This window comes from Labeo rohita, chromosome 7, assembly GCF_022985175.1.
Source record: "Labeo rohita strain BAU-BD-2019 chromosome 7, IGBB_LRoh.1.0, whole genome shotgun sequence".
NCBI lineage: Eukaryota > Metazoa > Chordata > Actinopteri > Cypriniformes > Cyprinidae > Labeo > Labeo rohita.
The window spans coordinates 38210051-38228294 of NC_066875.1; the positions used below are offsets into that span (position 1 = coordinate 38210051).

Below are 18244 nucleotides of genomic sequence, written 5' to 3' on the forward strand. Positions count from 1 at the left end.
GTGACAGCAGCTACCAATCGCAAAACACAGAGATACACTACAATGAAGAACAAAAAAGACACATTACTGTAATATATTAATTAAAATAATAAAAACTGATATTTTTGAGAGACACAACAACCAAAGATGTAATAATTAAAGTGCCCCTGTTATGCCATTTCAGATAGCCTTTCATGCAGTGTGTAAATGATCTTGAAAATGAAGTTGTAAAGCCAAAAGTGCACAATAAATATAGTTATTGTCTCCCAAAATAAAGAATCGACTCTGTATAGCCAAAACGAGTTGTTAGTAACTCAAATCTCACTAACACAAAATTCCCGCGTATGTTCTACATGTTCTGCACTTAGCCCACCCACAGACACGTCATTTTACTGACGACTGCTTCTCTAATCTCGGGAAGTTCAACATGGGATTCACAAAACGCTTGCTCTTGAAAGATGGCTCAGTATCAAGTTTATTAAACAAGCTGGCTCCACTCAGTCACAACTTGTAAGTATGATAAATAATAGATGCTTATATTTTCTTTTCGAGAAATACAAATTCAAAATACAGAACTATGACAATGTGCATATAATTTCACACATGCTGTACGTGGTAGACTTATCATAGCAGACTGGGCCATCTGACCAATCAGAGCAGAGTAGGCTCACGGAAAGGAGGGGTTTAGAGAGACTGAATCTTTAAACTGGTTCAAATGAATCGTTTGAAAATCGCTGGAAAATTTTTTGACCTTGCATGCATCTATTGTAGGAGACTCCCAAAACAATATTAGGAATCATGGCATAATATATTAGGAAAATAATAGGGGGCACTTTAAGAAATATCAGAATAACACAATGCATCATTTGTCAATGGCTTGAAAGTCTACTTCGGACAGATTGACAAACTTCATATTGGATTGCACATAGAACACGAGTACAAAAACTGACAAAAAAACACTCACAAGAGCCGCCAATCCCTGCTGTTTTAGCAGGCTGTAAAGTGATCAAAGAGAAAAGCTGCAATGCTATGATTTCCTGTGATACTCAAGAGACTGGCACAGAGACAGAGAAGGTTTGTGGGTAGAGACCAGGCTGGACTGGATGGTGAAAAGAAAACAAATCAACAAACTTTTCTATAACCATTTTCTTTGTTTGTTTCTTTCTTTTGTCTGTTTGTTCTTTTCTGTCACATCAGGATTCATTGACTCATTATCTTTCCTCTGTCTCTGTCAGTGCTTCAGCTGACGTTGCACCTGCTATCTGTGGCTGGTATCAGCAAATTTCTAAACTTCTTGATGAGCACCAGCTTTAAAGTCAACAGGAAATGGCATTCACAATCTCTTAGTTTCATAATGTGTCACTCAGAAATACATTAATGGGAAAAAATGCATCTATTAAGAATTAACTGAAAGCGAGCATCCTATATACCAAATATCTGTTTGTAAACATTCGGGATGCGCACGCATCATGGTTGCAGAAAACCCTGGAGAAATAGCCTTTACGGCTAGAGAATTACATGGATACGTTACAAAACAGTTAGATTTAAAAAGATTATAGGTTATATTGATTAGATGTCATTTTCAAAATGTTCTCCGCATATTACAAGAGCTTGTCACCCAGCTTATTCAATGAAATTTGAAGTTAGATACAGATCCGAATTAAGTATGATGTTTTTGTGGGCGGTTCAGGTAGCAGTCTACTGAGCTATGGAATAAAAGAATAAAACAAGGTCAATTTGATTTTATATTTCAAAATTCTGACTTTATTCTCGCAATTCTGAGATTATATCTCACAACTCTAATAAGTTGTGAATAAGCACTGACCCTCTAACAACACTCTAATGTGTTGTTAATAAGAGTTTATATCCCACAGAATTTTTTTCCCCTCAGAATTAACAAACTCACTATTTTTAAGTTAAATCGAGTTATAAAGTCCGAATTAGGAGACATAAACTTGGATTTTGCAAGGAAAAAAAGCCTGAATTGTGAGATAAAATAAATAAATGTTATGTAAAATGTTAATAATAGGTTTAAATAATATTTTATGCTGTAACTGTAGGGCTAATACAATACGTCCCCTATGAACAGCATATGTGACCCTGGACCACAAAACCAGTCTGAAGTCGCTGGGGATTATATGTAGCAATAGCCAAAAATACATGGTATGGGTCAAAATTATTGATTTTTCTTTTATGGCAAAAATCATTAGGAAATTAAGCAAAGATCATGTTCCATGAAGATATTTTGTAAAATTCCTACTGTAAATGTATGAAAACTTAATTTTTGATTAGTCATATACATTGTTTAGAATATTATTTGAAGAACTTTAAAAGCAATTTTCTCAATATTTTGATTTTTTTGCACCCTCAGATTCCTGATTTTAAATAGTTGTATCTCTACCAAATATTGTCCCATCCTAACAAACTATACATTATTGAAAAGCTTATTTATCTAGCTTTCATATGATGTATAAATCTCAATTTTGAAAAAAATGACCCTTATGACTGGTTTCCAGGGTCCATATGTGAATATTATGTAGTCCTATTGTTTAAATCAAATTTATGCTTTAAAAGTAATCATAGCAGTTTTCATCTATAGTATGTCCGTTTAAATGTCTGCGTTTAGCTTCAAATTACGTCTTTGATGACAGTATTCTATAAAAATTATTTGCATTCTGATTTTGACATCAAAAGGCACCAGCATTAAACTAATGTGTTAACTAGAATTTAAAAGACTGTAGTTTGTACTGTACATCAGTGGCTAAAAAAATCTATTTTTTGAGTCTTACGTACCTCCACGGCCCCATCAGTAGGACCAAACAGAAATGGGTTTCTTTAAACTTCAATTAACTGGCAATCATTCAGGATTATGATTAATATCATTAAAGTGTCTATTATTACAATGATACTCTTTCAAACTAAAAACAAATCAATACTACGGCTGCAAAACAGACTTACCAAGTAGCTTCCTTTCCCTTTAATGAGACACCTGAGCTTGTTTTTCTTTAACAAGTTTTGACAGTTCTGGAGGCAAATGTATTTGACGTTGTATTGATGTGAAGAAGAGAGAAGTGCGAGAGCAACGATTAAAGTGCACTGCTGCAGAAATCTACTGCAGACTGCTGTCTTTATATGCACATATATTTGACTACAAGTGTGATCCAAACAAATGGTTGAATCCAAATCGTACACAGTGTTTTGTTTCCTACCTTTAAACTGAAGCTGAAATTTATGCAGCTTACACAAGGTACACATAAAGAAAAAAACAAAACAAAACATACCTGCACAGGCCGCCCTCATGAGCGAGGAGAGGACGCCATCTGTCCACTCATTGGTGGAAAGGTTGTATTCTCCATACAGCTCTCCCAGGCTCACTGCCTTTGGGTTTAGGGGACATTCCTAAAGGGTCAAGAGCAAAGTTCAAAGGTCAGGAGGGATTGAATCAACTACGGGAGAGGAATCAAACAGAGGTGGAATCGTACAGTGATGAGAGGCTGACACACAAGAGACTCAAGGGTGTGTGTGTGTTATATGGAGTGGAGGTAATGAGGAAACAGGGTGAGGTGATGTTTGCATGGAGAGATAGAGATAGGCACCAGAAATAGATATGCATAGAGGGAGGTGTTGAGTCAGATATGAAAGAGTGAGGAGACAGGCATAGAGAGATGGAGAGACACAAGGAGGGAGCGAGAGAGAGAAAGGGAGGATGCAAATAGAAATGGCAGCTTGAGTCACAGAGAGAGCAGAGAACAAGATGGACCCCCAAACTGTAAAGAATTACACACACTAGGCAGAAAGTATCTGGAGACGTTAACCAACAGAGATTTAGACTCACACACACTCATATGCTAACACCAGGACACCAAACCCACACAGTCACCACAGGTACCCAAACCCACAGAGAATTAGACAGTGACAGGGACAGGGGCGAAAACACTGGAGGGAGAGAGAGAATTAGGCTATGTTCAGAATGGAACACCACCTTACTACTTATGGAATACAACACTGTATATAGTGCACTCTAACTACGGTTTAAAAAATAGGGTCACACTTTATTTTAAGGTCCAGTTCTCGCTATTAACAAACCATTAACTATGGCTTTTGCCTAAAAAAAACTTCCTGATATGCTGCTTACTAATGGTTAGTAAGGTAGTTGTTAAGTTCAGGTATTGATTAGGTAGGATTAGGGATGTAGAATATGGTCATGCAGAATAGGTGCTTTATAAGTACTAACAAACAGTCAATTCGTTTATAATAGAGATGCCAATAATAATAGTGAGAATTGTTCCCTATACAAAAATGTTAGCAAAAATAGTATATAAATATAAGTTTATATAAGTTTAAGATGGAATACTTGTGTAATCCTTACTGCATACTGCACAGCATAATTGCTAAAAATGAGAAACATATTGAAGTAATTAAGAATGTTTGGAATGGATAAAATTGACAGAACATAATATATGATACAGAACTTAATAGAACTGAAATGGTCAATTGTTTGTGACCCTGGACCACAAAACCAGTAAGGGTCAATTTTTTTAAATTGAGATTTATACATCATCTGAAAGCTGAATAAATAAGCCTTACAGTGATGTATAGGATAATATTTAGTTGAGACACAACTATTTGAAAATCTAAATATTGGGAAAATAGCCTTTAAAGCTGTCCAAATGAAGCTCTTAGCAATGCATATTACTAATCAAAAATTAAGTTTTGATATATTTACGGAAGGAAATCTACAAAATATCTTCATGGAACATGATTTTTACCTAATATCCTTATGATTTTTGGCATAAAAGAGAAATCGATAATTTTGACCCATACAATGTATTTTTGGCTACTGCTACAAATATACCTGTGCTACTTATGACTGGTTTTGTGGTCCAGGGTCACAATTATTGTCATGGTGTGGGCTATAGGGGAGAGTGGGGTAAATTGAGCCAGTGGGTAAGTTGATCCACCCCCTGTATTTTGGCAACTGTACACTTTTAATGTCATGTGACCATATATTTTGGAATCACATATAATTTCTGCCAGACTGTGAAAATGAGAAACACATGGGAGGAGCGGAAGGCATTCATTTACTTGAAAAACTGTTTTTGGCTTGTCAAAGCAAAATTTTTGCATAACAGATGTAATGGCTGTTAAATCAAAGCAAATTTATCCACGTCTAAAAATATTTATGATGCTTATAGGTGATTTAGCAACATATCAAACCATGCAAATCATTTAGCTAAATATTAGGCTGAATTGGTAAGCTAGCTCGTTTTTTTTTTTATTTCCAAAATTCCAACTATGGGGCAAAGTGAGCCAAAGGCTGTTGGGTAAGTTGAGCCAACACTTTAACTTATCCCACCATAAGGCACTGAAGTTAAGTTAAATCTCTGAAGTATAAACTGGTATTTTAATGTGGTATTACGGACTGGTTTAGTTTATCATATATATACATATTATTTGTAGTTTATTGGATAGGGACAGTGTAAAGGAGCACCAAATCCTTCTCTGAGAACCAGTAGATGGATTTCATCACATTATAATCAAATATTTTGAAATCTTTCTATCTGTAGTCCCTAATGGTATGTTCGACATTGCAGAAAAGCTAACATGCCAAGAATCTTCTGACTAAAATATTTATTAGTTTCAGTGACCTTTATTCCTTTATTCTAATTCAGCTTTTATTTCATTTTATTCAACAAACTCTCTGTTTAGTCTGTTTTTGAGAAGGTTAAAACTTTAGTGTTCAACATATTGTTTCAGAAATGCAAACATTTAAAGACTGAAATTAAACTTCTCTATATGATTTAACAGCTTCCACATGTTTTTTCTGTGGTTTAGACAGCATAAATTAGTAGAACAACATCTTCAGTAGTTATTAACCGCAAATCTGTGCTGTTTGCATCCAGGTATCTCCAAAATGGCCATGCATCCGGGTAACTGACCAAACTGTGACATAGGTGCAAACACTCTATATATAATAAACATACACACTTGTGATATCTTAGATGATAACTGGAAACCACTTACTCAAGGTCATGTGACAAAATGTTTTTTTTTCACCTTTTTATATAGCGCTTTATACAGTACAGATTGTTTCAAAGCAGCTTTACATGGATAAACAGAAAAATAATGATTCAGTGATGCAAACAGAGATTAATTCTGCTGTAAAGCAGCTCTAACAACAACAACAACAAAACAACAGTATCATTGTTCAGCTGTTCTGTTGTTTGTAACAGGTAACGTGCTATTCTCAACATAACTAAATACTAAAAAACAGCAATATGCTGTTACCTGACCTCATTATGTTAAATGTTTAATTTAGCAAGTACAGGGTTCCCCATTTCTCATCCCAGCAGAGGTTAGTTTCAACTCTAATTAAACCCACCTGAATAAACTAATCAAGGTCTTTAGGTTTCCCTGAAAATTGCAGCCAGGTGTGCTGAAGCACGGCTGGAACTAAACTCTACAAAAACGGTAAGAGTAGTATACTGTTCCTTACATGTTATAGGGCGAAGCACAAAAGGGGGAAATTTGGATTGCATCTAAACAGAGAAACAAGAGACTTTGACAACATCAACAGAGCATAAAAACAGTCTGTCAGACCTCACCTGCACACATACACACACACCAGGAACATCATTAAAGAAGGAAAACCTGAGAAACACATATTCCCCCCACCCCTACCCCACTCTTCTATTTTTACCCACATCAGGATGAGACACGTGAAAAGGGTTACAAAGAATGAAGGAGATGGGGAAAACAACAGAAGTGAAAACAAAACAGATCAGAACAAACATGAACGCTAAACACACGGTTTTAGACGTGAGGAGTCTCAACCGACTGGGTGAAAAGACGTCTGTGTTAAAAGCACAGCGTGGAGTGGCGCTCCTTTAGCCGCAGCCAAACCAACTGTGAAAAGAAAGAGATCATAAGCTGCGGCAATTAGCGCTAGCTGCCGTCTTGACTACGCCATCATTTTCAAAACACCCACGAGTGAGCCGAGAGTCTGTCAGGGGGGCTTTTAATGAGTGTTAAGTCCTTGTTGCCACATGTTCTCTAAACAGCGAAGAGTGTTTAAGGGAAACACTGTTGTCTTGGTGGTAAATGTATCGGGTGCTGAATAAGCGTGGCCGCTAACGGCGGTTCATTTTCATGGTAATGAGGGATAGAAGGTTGGCGTAGCCTTTTAGGCTCTAGAACAGATGCTGCAAAGACATTCGTTTCAGAGGCATGATCTTTGCCCTTAAAACTACTCATGAATGGAAACAACTCGTTTCGAAAAAGAGCTAACGGGGCCGCTTTGTTTTGAAGAACCTTGCGCTGACCTGTTGCCCTTTAGACAGCATGAAAAGCAAGACTGCTAGCTAACAATCAATGGAGAGACAGAGATTGAGATAAAGATGGAGGTCTCACGCGTATGAGGTTGAATCCTGGTTCTCCGCTGCGGTGCAGGGCGCTGAGGGCGCTTTGAAGGATTCTCCACGTGACCGTCTTGCCGCTGCCCGTCTTGCCCACGATCATCGAGGAGTGTCGGGAGTTTTTGGTCTCGTACAGTTGAATCACCTTGGTCACGGTGAAGGGGGTCACCTGGAGACCACTCTGTCGGAGTTCTGCCTCTATAGCTTCTTTCAGCTAGGGATAAAAAGAAAGAAAATCTGTGTAAGTTCTTATAACCAAATATGTGCTAATTGCTTCATAACGTTGCATAAACTCCTTCAAAGCTGGAAAAACATCCCTTCGGTGGAGGTGAATCCCACTGAAGCACTAAAGGCAAATGAACTGGCAAGAGGTGGGCGGCCATCTTAATAAAAACACCCGCTGATACTGCACCCCTGAGTGAAGTCGCACCAACCAGAACTGCTCCAGAGGCACTAAAGCAGCCATGCTAAACTCTCAGGTTAATTTAATCTCCCTCTCTAAGTTCTCTCTCGACTCGTTAAACAGATGGAGAGGAGGAATAAAGGGAACGGCTCTGAGGCGTTTGTGCTGGAGTAAGGTGGAGATGAAGATGCGGGATGGGTAATATAAAACAGCAATAAAAACACTGTATGATGTGCATGAGTGGAGGCAGAGAAGAGGAAATACAGTACTACTTTTTGTCTATGTGTGTGTGTCACACTGCGCCTCCAATTTTGCCCTTGTCGCATTTGATTGCGGAAGAAGCAGGAAGCAGCTGTGCAAACGTTCGGATGTATCTGCCTTATTTCTCCAAACCGTATTCGCAAACACCATAAACTCTTCCTCAGAAACAACATTTCTCTCTTAGACAGTCTGTATTCGGAATGGGTTTAAACACTCGATAATTCATGTGAATTTCAGAATCTTCTTTCTTTTGCAAAGTAAACTTTGTATCTGGACAATGCATTAATCACAGCAGTCAAAACAACAGAAGGCAGTAAGAGGTTTAGCCAAGTTTTGAAGTTCTTGAAGATGGTTATCAACTATTTTGAGAATCAAATATATCAAATACACCTAATAAAAGTTTTAGCTTTCTATTATTCTCTACTTTTTACCTACATTAACAGTACAGTTTGCACTAGAAAGGAGATCCCTGAAAGCCTTGGAGTCAAAAAGGTCATTTATAAAACTTTCTGTAGTGTGTACATACACACAAAAGCTAGATTTTGTGTATGCACAACAGTTTTCAGATTTATAAAACCATTCATTCAGTTCAGATTTCAAATATTAGTGGACTGTCGCTAAAAGTTAGTGCTCTATCGTGTTTGAAATATGCCCTACACCAAACCCAACTCTAAAACCTACCCGATAGTGTTAACAAATGCAAAACTGTTATAAAAATGCATTTGTTGACACAAGCGTGCCATTTGAATCTTCCTTTTGTGCAGATTTGAAGTGTTTTGTCAAACCGTAGTTACACGGGAGCTTTTCACCTCTCAAGTACATCTCCGTACTGTGTGAGCTACTGAACAAACCTACCATTTAAGAAAAACCATAGATATGAAGCTGGACATGTCATGCTAACATTCAAAAGCATCAGCTTTTCAAATCTCCCAGCATATTAAAATAGTTTTTAAGTTGTAATACAATATTCTTCAAGTAACTGTGCAAAAATAACGCTTTATCAATCTCTGTAAATCATACTTTGTGTGAAAAGGAATAAAAGGTGTCAGAGTTTTACTGCCTCTAGAGTTCATTTCTTTTTGGAAACTGCAGTGATATGTACTTATTGGTATGTATTTCGTGTCTCGTAAAAAAGTGCCCCCAGGTACGTTTTTGTCATGAGACCAAGTAGAAAATATGAGATACGGACTATAAATGCTATTTGTGCCATACACATTACATTGCTAAAATCTTCCAGTATCCTTGTTATGTTTTAGAATAAATATTTCAAAATATCCCTAAAAAATAAATTGTTTACAATACTTACTATAACTTAAAAAAAAAAGTTGATTAATTTTTTTTCCACTGGCCAAATACTAGGCTATTTTAATTGTTTTAAATAAATACAATTTATGCCGTATTGCTGATAAGGTAAACATGCTTCAGGGAATTTATATATAGTTTGGCCTACTTATATTTTGCTGTGAAAATGCAGTTGTCCGACTCAACGCGTCACTGACAAAATATTTACAAAATGAAACGTGTAAATCTTACAGTTTCCTTTAAATTCTATCCTTCAAACACAACAGTATTTTTCAGGAAATACAGAAGGTGTCTGCCTTTAAACAATATTAACATCTTCGTGCAGCAGTAGTTGTACAGTATTATCGGAGCTATTCAAACTGGCCGATGGACTGCTCAACCTCCAAAATCCATCAATGTCTGTCGTAATATCGAAGTACAGTAAGTTCGCAATTAAAATCAATTGTTTCAGAGTTTAAAATGCTTCATTGTTTTGCTCACTGCAGTAAAATGCATACGCATGGGTCAGAATTTGCATGCAGGTTTTTATAAATCCCATCTTTTGCGTAGGAAGTGGAATACACCTCTTTCAGGAATGTTTTGTGTGTACGCAATGGTTATAAATGAGATCCCAGACCAGAGAAATGTGAAGAAAACAATAAGTAAGCCATTTCTAGGTGGACGTCCTGAGTTAGAGTTATTGGCACAGAAATTACACGCTACACTTTAAAGGCACAAAGTTAAACAGGGATCTATACCTCTCCAGCTCGCAGATCAGACTGTCAGACTTGGCTTTAAAACAGCAACCTTTGTGGTGCTTGTCAGGATATTTATCCACTAAGCTCCCCCTAACACCTTTGCATTGGCCTTTATCTGTATTAAAGAAGCAGACTGTGTGAATTGTGTACAGGCAGGGCAGGAAAATATCCGCGGGCTTTAATGGATCTTTTGAAAGGTGTTTCAGTGAGAGAGAGCCTGTGTGAGAGCTGTTCTCTGAAAAATAGGATGGGTGTAATCAAAAACACACAAAAATATGCTTTTAAGAGCTGTGAGTCAGAGCACGCATTCATGCACAAATACACAGAGACTTGCTTTATGAGTCCATTAAGAGGCCAGATGCACTGTGGGACAGGCTACCTTTCCGTAGTCGATAGTGGGCGTCTCCACGGCAGGGAAAAGATCCTGGATGATCCCATTAAACAGTGGCAGATCGATGGAGGATAGTTTAGCGATGTTCATGTCCTTCATAGACATCAGCAGGATCTGAGGTCAAAGGGTAAGAAGAAAAAAAATATGATGTTAAATTAGCTCAGCGAACGAGTACATCTTCAAAGCTAAGGCGGGCCAGCTTCACTTGACCAAATGTCAACCTTAATTTATGGGCAGGAAACGCACATCAGATACATCTGAAAACCCTACTTGCTCTTCGGCTATCAAAAGCAGTAGTCCTACTGCTTCCGAATGACATTTATTTTAACAAGCGTACCTTACGCACATGTGAACCTTTAAATAAACATGGGGCACCTTTTGCATGGGTGATGATATTCAGGTAAAAAGAGAGAGAGAGAGAGAGAGAGAGAGAGAGAGAGAGACAGAGAGTAGTGAGATAAGCACTCACATGAGGTTTATGAGCCCTTTTCAACTTCTCTTTTAAGGTTTTGTCCCCTTTGATACATTTTTTATCATAGCCAGAGAAGAGCACGTTTTAGTGACATGTCCCTGTCAGCATTAGCACTTTCTTCACACACACACACACACAAACACACACACAAACTGGCTGTATTTCTGAACATACACTGCAACGGTGAAGCAGGCCTCTGAGATAATGTTTCTAGATTTATTGGATGCTGCAGGTCTGTGTGTCTCACCTCTTCATCGACAATGTCAGGGCAAGCTCTGCGCTTCTTTCCAGCATAGCGAAGCAGAGAGGTGAGAGCCCTCAAGCCAAAGTCATAGTGGTCCTGTTTAGACAACTGCTGTACTGCCAGAGAATACAGAGTGAAGACCTTCTTAGCCAACACCTGAAAGAGAGAGGGGAAGAGACAGAGATTAAAAGTGTAATATGATGTCTCTTTGAACAAAATACAATGAAAATATAATGAGAACAGTTAGCATGAACCTGCATTCCAAACCCATTAATATTCTCATATGAAAATAGATAAACAGAGAAGAAAAAAATTAGGCCGAGAGCTAATTTTGTTGAGAATTGGTTTGATTGTGAAAAGTTCACTGATGAATTTTCCACAGTAACATGCAGCAGGAAAGTAAAAGTGTCTAAAAGGTTTTCAGTTCCTGTTGACATTAACATTACAGAAATTTCTTATGGGAATAAGAAAATGGATTATGTGACCTTGAACTCCCACAGCTAATAGAAACCATGAGAAGAGACACAGCAATACATCTGACAGTAATACTGTAATACGTCAGGCAGACAGGTAGAGAAAAAGCATGAGGGAGTGAGAGGAGTGTAAACGAGCAAATTCAATAACCTTTATTGCATCATTTTTTCATCTACGAAGGAACAGAAGTCAAGAAATCAAAAAAGTGAGAGACGGCACGACCTCAACAAAAATCGGTATGTTTTGTATTGTACGCCGTTGTTTTACAGCAGTGTTTATTGAGGGAACCGGTGTGGGTTTGTGAGTTGATGAAAAGCTAATAATTAATTAAATAATAAAACAAAAAATAAATCATTTTAAAATAAACTTAATTACTAAAAAAAAAAAATCAAATATTATACAGTCTCTAGTTACACTAAGTGCAAATAGCCTGCCTTGTTCCTCCCACCAACGTGTGATTGGGCTAGTCAACACTACAAAAGATGGTAATTATGCACCAACTGTTATCTTTTCGAAGCTATCGACCCGGGTTCAAATCCACCTTTTGTCAAACTTTTTTTCTCCCTTTTCAAATCTCATATCATATCAGAAAGGCATTTATTTCAATAAAAATGAAAGAAATTATCAAAAAGTTAAAAATAAAGTATGGGTTAGGGTAGGTGTAGGGAGGGCTTATTGTTCCAATAAGGCAGCATCTATTTAATAATTTGAATTAAAACTATAATTTACACTCAATACATTATTATTGCATAGTGTTTTATAACAACCTACAATACTGAGGTGCAGATTGCCTCTATTTGCAATAAGTATTATAAATACCAGAAAATCCTGCTATTTTAACATAGTTTAAATAGAATCCATAGCTATTTGCACTTAGTGTAAATAGCATGTATCGCTAAGAAAATATGCTATTTTCATTTAGTGTAAATAGCATCTAATTGCTATTTACACTAAGTGCAAACAGCCGCTGCCAATATTTAATTTTTTTTTACCTGTATGTCATGTGACCATTAACTGACATCAGAGAACCATTATTAAAATATTAACTTCTAGTAAATATGTTAGACCAAAAGGATTTGGCTGACAAAATAGTTTAGGGAAACCCTGTTTTACAGGAAATGTGTGTTTATGAATTTATGGAGTTTAATTATAGCCATTAAAGCATGGCAAATATGTAGCACTGGACTATAAAACTAGTCATAAGGGTTTTTTCTAATTGAATAATGAATAAATAAACTTTCCACTGATGTATGGTTTGTTAGGATAGGACAATATTTGGCCGACATACAACTATTTGAAAATCTGGAATCTTTAAAGTTGTCCAGATTAAATTCCTAGCAATGCATATTACTAATCAAAAATTAAGTTTTGATACATTTATGGTAGAAAATTTACAAAATATCTTCATGGAACATAATCTTTACTTAATATCCTACTGATTTTTGTATTTTATTTAATGATTTTGACAATGTATTTTTGGCTATTGCTACAAATATACAAGTGCTACTTCCAACTGGTTTTGTGGTCCGGGGTCACATATAAAAATGCATAGCGAAAAATAAAAAGTAAAAATGTTGTCTGGGCAAGTAAAAATCAGGAGCAAGAAGCTCTAAACCTGCTTCGATACATGTTAAATGCCCATAATGCAATTGCATGTCAACAACCATTCATGAAATATAATTGGAAATACAATTATTGTAAGCACAATTGTTTCTGAATGAAAAATAACGACAGACAAACACAATGGAAGCAATTTATGTCTGTGATTGAGAGAGAGACAGAATGCAAAAAAGGTGAGTCTATGTGTGTGTTCCCATGAACACCGTGAATATGTAACAGAAGGAAGAAGCCAGTGCGTGTGAGTCAGGGTAACCGTGTCAGCTCCGTTTCCACACTGCCTGCTAACAGTCTTACTTATACAGACACCAACGCTTGTGCGAGCGCACACACAGAAACACGCGCCAGAGTCACGCTAGGCTGAGCAGACTATGGACTCGCAGGGGACGGTCATCTCGCTGTCAGTTATGGCTCATAACACCAAGACCTGCACACTTCGGTGCGCCGGGGCAATACTCTCCCGCTCTCTCTCTCTAACATGGCTCGGCATTGATATGTCCATTTCCTTTCATTTGCAAAGGTAATAGTTCTCTCTCGACAGCACGCGATGATTCTGCCGTATTGACTATGCAGAGGGGCGTCTGGATGAGGGCCGAGTATGCCGGGACAATCAAATCTGCCATTGACATTCTGTGCTTGGCTGGGGCCGGTGCTGGTTCCCTTCCCAGCTCTCTTAATCTCAAGTCCATTATTTGTAATTCTGAGTCCAATTCCCCATGCCTGTGCCGCTGCCAGCCCGTCGGGCCTGTGTACGGCATCAACAAATGAGGCTTCCCGTTTGGAGCGCGCGCAGGCAGGGGGAAGAGAGGGGACGCAGCCAGTGGAAACTTGTGGGATTTGGTCAACCACAGGGGTGTGTGTTTGTGGAGTGTGTGTTTGAAGGGGTTGGCATTACGCATCGGTCGGATGTCTCTCGCACAAACGCGTGCGTAAACACACACTTGGCATGCCTGCTGCGTGTTGGAGGTAATCCGATGGCAGGATCAGACCCCTGGAGTGCGTAAGAGTGTGTGTGAGCCAGTTCATCTGTGTTTGCCTAACTGAGTTGATCTCCTCAATCTTCAATAGAATCTAATATCCCATAATAACTAGCACTCTCAGCTCCTTCAACAAATGTTTTCTAATCATATACACTGAATTTGAAGAAATTACTCAATTAAAAAAAAAAAAAAAAAATTAATGGTGTTCGTGGTACGGACATGCATGATGCTTTATTTCTTGCTGCTTTATGAGGAAAGGTATGCTATTACTGCACCAAGTGATCAGATTTTAGACAATAAAATGGCTGAATCATAAAAACTGTGTATGCTTTTTTGAATTATGTCTGTAATTAACCACCTAGCAACCTCTCAAACACCATAGCAACTGCACTGCAAAACCGTCGAAACCACTTTAGAATTGTGTAAAATATACACTACCATCCAAAGGCTTGGAGTCTGTACTTTTTTGTATTGTTTTGTTTTTTTTTGAAAAAAAAAATGCAATACTTTTATTCAGCAAGGATGCACTTAATTGGGCAAAAATAAGACTCTTACAAAAATTAAATAGATACAGTTGAGGTCAAAAGTTTACATACACCTTGAAGAATCTGCAAAATGTTAATTATTTTGTCAATTATTTTGTCTTCTGGGAAACATGCAAGTATCTTCTGCAGCTTCTGAAGGGCAGTACTAAATGAAAAAAATACGATATTTAGGCAAAAAAAAAAAAAAAAAAAAAAAAAAAAAATGTACACGACTTCATTAAATGCTCTTAATGCATTGTTTTTCCTTCACGAGCATCAGTGAGTGTTTGAACCTTCTGTAATAGTTGCATATGAGTCCCTCAGTTGTCCTCAGTGTGAAAAGATGAATCTCAAAATCATACAGTCATTGTTGGAACACTCAAAAAATGATTCTACAACACTGTTCAGTTTATTTAAAATAATCATTTTCATTTAACACCACTGTGTTAGGTTTCCCATTTAAACAACTGCATCGTGTCAAACTGACTTGAAACAGTTGCATTTTGGTTCAATTCATTTGAGTTGAGAGTACATTCATTATTTTACTAATAATTAGGAAGTGGATTTTCCCTTCTCATCATGCTTTGCACACGGTTGGATAAGGAGAGTAAATGTTGAAATAAAATGTTATTTTATGCATTTTTTATTAAGATGATAAAATTGGGAGACTTGTTAATGTTTAATGTTCTTCTATGTTTATATTTAAAACAGTTTCTGGTACGTTAGTGTTTTTGGGGGTTACCATTGTGGTGAAGTGTAGAGCATGTGTTTGGGTTGAGGACCTGCTAACATGAGTTAAAGTTGTTTTAATAATAAAATAAACAACTACTTTGGGCATGCCATGGATTTAACAAAGCCATCTTATGGCTAATGCCTGACAAGTTGGTTGCCAAGTTATTTGTTTATCAGTTTACCATGTTTTAGTTTGAGTTCAACAAGCATAAAATATCACTTCATAAATGTATCAATTTCATTGAAACTATATTTGATCAAATTGAGTTGGCCCATCCTAATTACATTTCATTGTGAATTTGTGTCTTATGAGTTGGGGTTACACATATTTATTGGATGGAAATCCTGCCCTCAATTAAATTGAGTACATCCAATGAATTATTTTTCTGAGTGAAAGGGTTCAAATAAACAAAAATGCTGAAAAACCACAGAATTTGTGGGACCTGAAGGATTTTTTTTGAAGAACCGCAGGCAGTTTAACTGTTCAGGACAAACAAGGGACTCATGAACAACTATCACTTAAAAAAACAAAACAGCTGTGTATAATTCAGGTAACAACAGTATTAAGAATCAAGTGTATGTAAACTTTTGAAAGGGGTCATTTTTATAAATTTAACTGTTATTTTCTCTTGTAAGATGTAAAATATCTTACAAAAAATAACATGCATTTCAGACAGACATGATCCCTTTTATTTTGGTAAATTAATTAACATTTTGCAACTTAACTTTTGACCTGAACTGCATTTCAAATAGTTGCTGTTCTTCTAAACTTTCTATTCATCCAAAAATCCTGAAGAAAAAGAGTTTCCATAAGCATATTAAGCAGAACCAAATTAGCATATTAGAATGATTTCTGAAGGATCATGTGACACTGAAGACTGGAGTAATGGCTGCTGAAAATTCAGCTTTTCCATCACAGAAATAATATTTCATGATAGTGTTTACTGGAACTGAAATATAACTGAAATATGAGAAACTATTTTAGCATTGACACTTCATCATTAATTATTAGGCTTTAAAACGGGAAAAATGATGGCTCTCTTTTGCTCAAGGCTGTCAGTAGATGAGACAATTCTTAATGTTTTAAAAGTGATCCTTAAGTGTCCATTTCTTGTTTGAAATTGATGGTGTTATTCATGCTGTGTAACCATTTAAAGCTTAAAGAATTTAAGAACTTTCAGACTAAATATGAAGAGTTGTATGCATACCTTGCAGTTATTGAAACCCTCTGCAAAAAGCGTGATTTCAGCTATAAGGGTGGAATCTGGCACTACCATAGAGATTGGCCGAAACATAGACTTCAAATTATCAGGCAGCTCAGTGCGGCCAGCGTAGCCTACAGAGGAAACATACACACACAGAAACAACAGGAACTGAGGGGATGAGAACCATAAACACAGACTGAAACACATATTACCAACACTATAAAGATATTTAAAGGGACAGAACACGCAAAAATGTTAATTCTGTCATTATTTATGCATTCAGTCCATTTTTTTCAGTGATCCAGTTTACGATATGATTCTCAATGAATCAGAATCAATGATTCAGTAATTGCGGATAAACTTACTAAAGGTGAAGATTATCAGAAACTAACCTTAACCCCAACCCATGTTTATTCCACATAAAGCTATCATATGGTATCAGAAAACTCAGAAAATAACATGTGAGTCTACTTTTAAGCAAGGTTTTTGAGGCATTTCTGTCATTTAGGAGATTGACTGCCTTGGTCATAATTTACTTTCAGTAAATGGGGAAAAAATATTATTTTGTTTCACAAAAGAAAGTAAGATGATGTGATGGAAAAACATAATGGTGAGTAAAAAAGAACAGGATTTTAATTTCTGAATGAACTGTTCCTCTTAGCACAACAACACGCAGTTTGAGTACCTGGGTTCATAGTGATGAAGATCCCACAAGACCAGACCAAGTTGATCTGTTTCCCCTCAAAGGTGAATTTGTTGAGTCCTGCAGACAGAGCAGACAGGATGGACAGGATCTGCTGAGCGACCACGGACAGCACCTCAATGTTTATACGGTTAAACTCGTCAAAACAACCCCACGCGCCTGTCTGGAGAGAGAAACATGTGCACATATTCAGTAACATCTCATTAATTGTTCTTAAAGTTTTAAAGTGTTTGTATGACATAATTTGCTACATACCTGAGCCAGGCCAGAGTACATGCGGCCCATAGATTTGAAGTCCAGGCCTTCTGAGCAGTTGACCACAATCACGTACATGCCCAAAGATTTACCCAGATCTTTAACCGTCTCTGTCTTCCCAGTTCCAGCAGGGCCTTTGGGAGAACCGCCCCGGTGCAGATGCAGCGCTGTGGTAAGAGTCATGTAGCACCTACACCGATAACAAACACACTGTCTGTAATGCATACAGTACATACACTGACATATACTTTTACATTTAGTCATTTAGCAGATGCTTTTATCCAAAGCAATTTACAAATGAGGACAATAGAAGCATTTAAAACCAATTAAAAGAGCAATAATATGTAAGTGCTGTGATACTTACATACCCCCCCCCCACCTGGCAGTATTGCCATATTTAAAGGGATAGTTCACCCAAAAATTAAAATTCTGTCATTAACTACTCACCCTCATGTCAAACCGGTAAGACTTTCATTCATATTCGCAACACAAATTAAGATATTTTTCATGAAATCTGAGAACTTTCTAACCCTGTGCCGACAGCAACACA

The 18244-nt window shown here is 37.1% G+C and overlaps 1 protein-coding gene across 1 annotated transcript in view; it reads right to left on the minus strand.

Annotated features, from left to right (window-relative positions):
- The window catches only part of dnah2 (dynein, axonemal, heavy chain 2), a 179045-nt gene that overhangs the window by 64760 nt on the left and 96041 nt on the right, over nucleotides 1–18244 (minus strand). Inside the window, exons 37-43 of the mRNA XM_051115409.1 lie at nucleotides 17695–17884; nucleotides 17422–17602; nucleotides 16740–16867; nucleotides 11208–11360; nucleotides 10477–10602; nucleotides 7390–7608; nucleotides 3261–3378 (exon numbers count right to left, since the gene is read on the minus strand). Coding sequence (XP_050971366.1) covers nucleotides 3261–3378; nucleotides 7390–7608; nucleotides 10477–10602; nucleotides 11208–11360; nucleotides 16740–16867; nucleotides 17422–17602; nucleotides 17695–17884 — 1115 coding nt within the window. The remainder of the gene's footprint in view (nucleotides 1–3260; nucleotides 3379–7389; nucleotides 7609–10476; nucleotides 10603–11207; nucleotides 11361–16739; nucleotides 16868–17421; nucleotides 17603–17694; nucleotides 17885–18244) is intronic.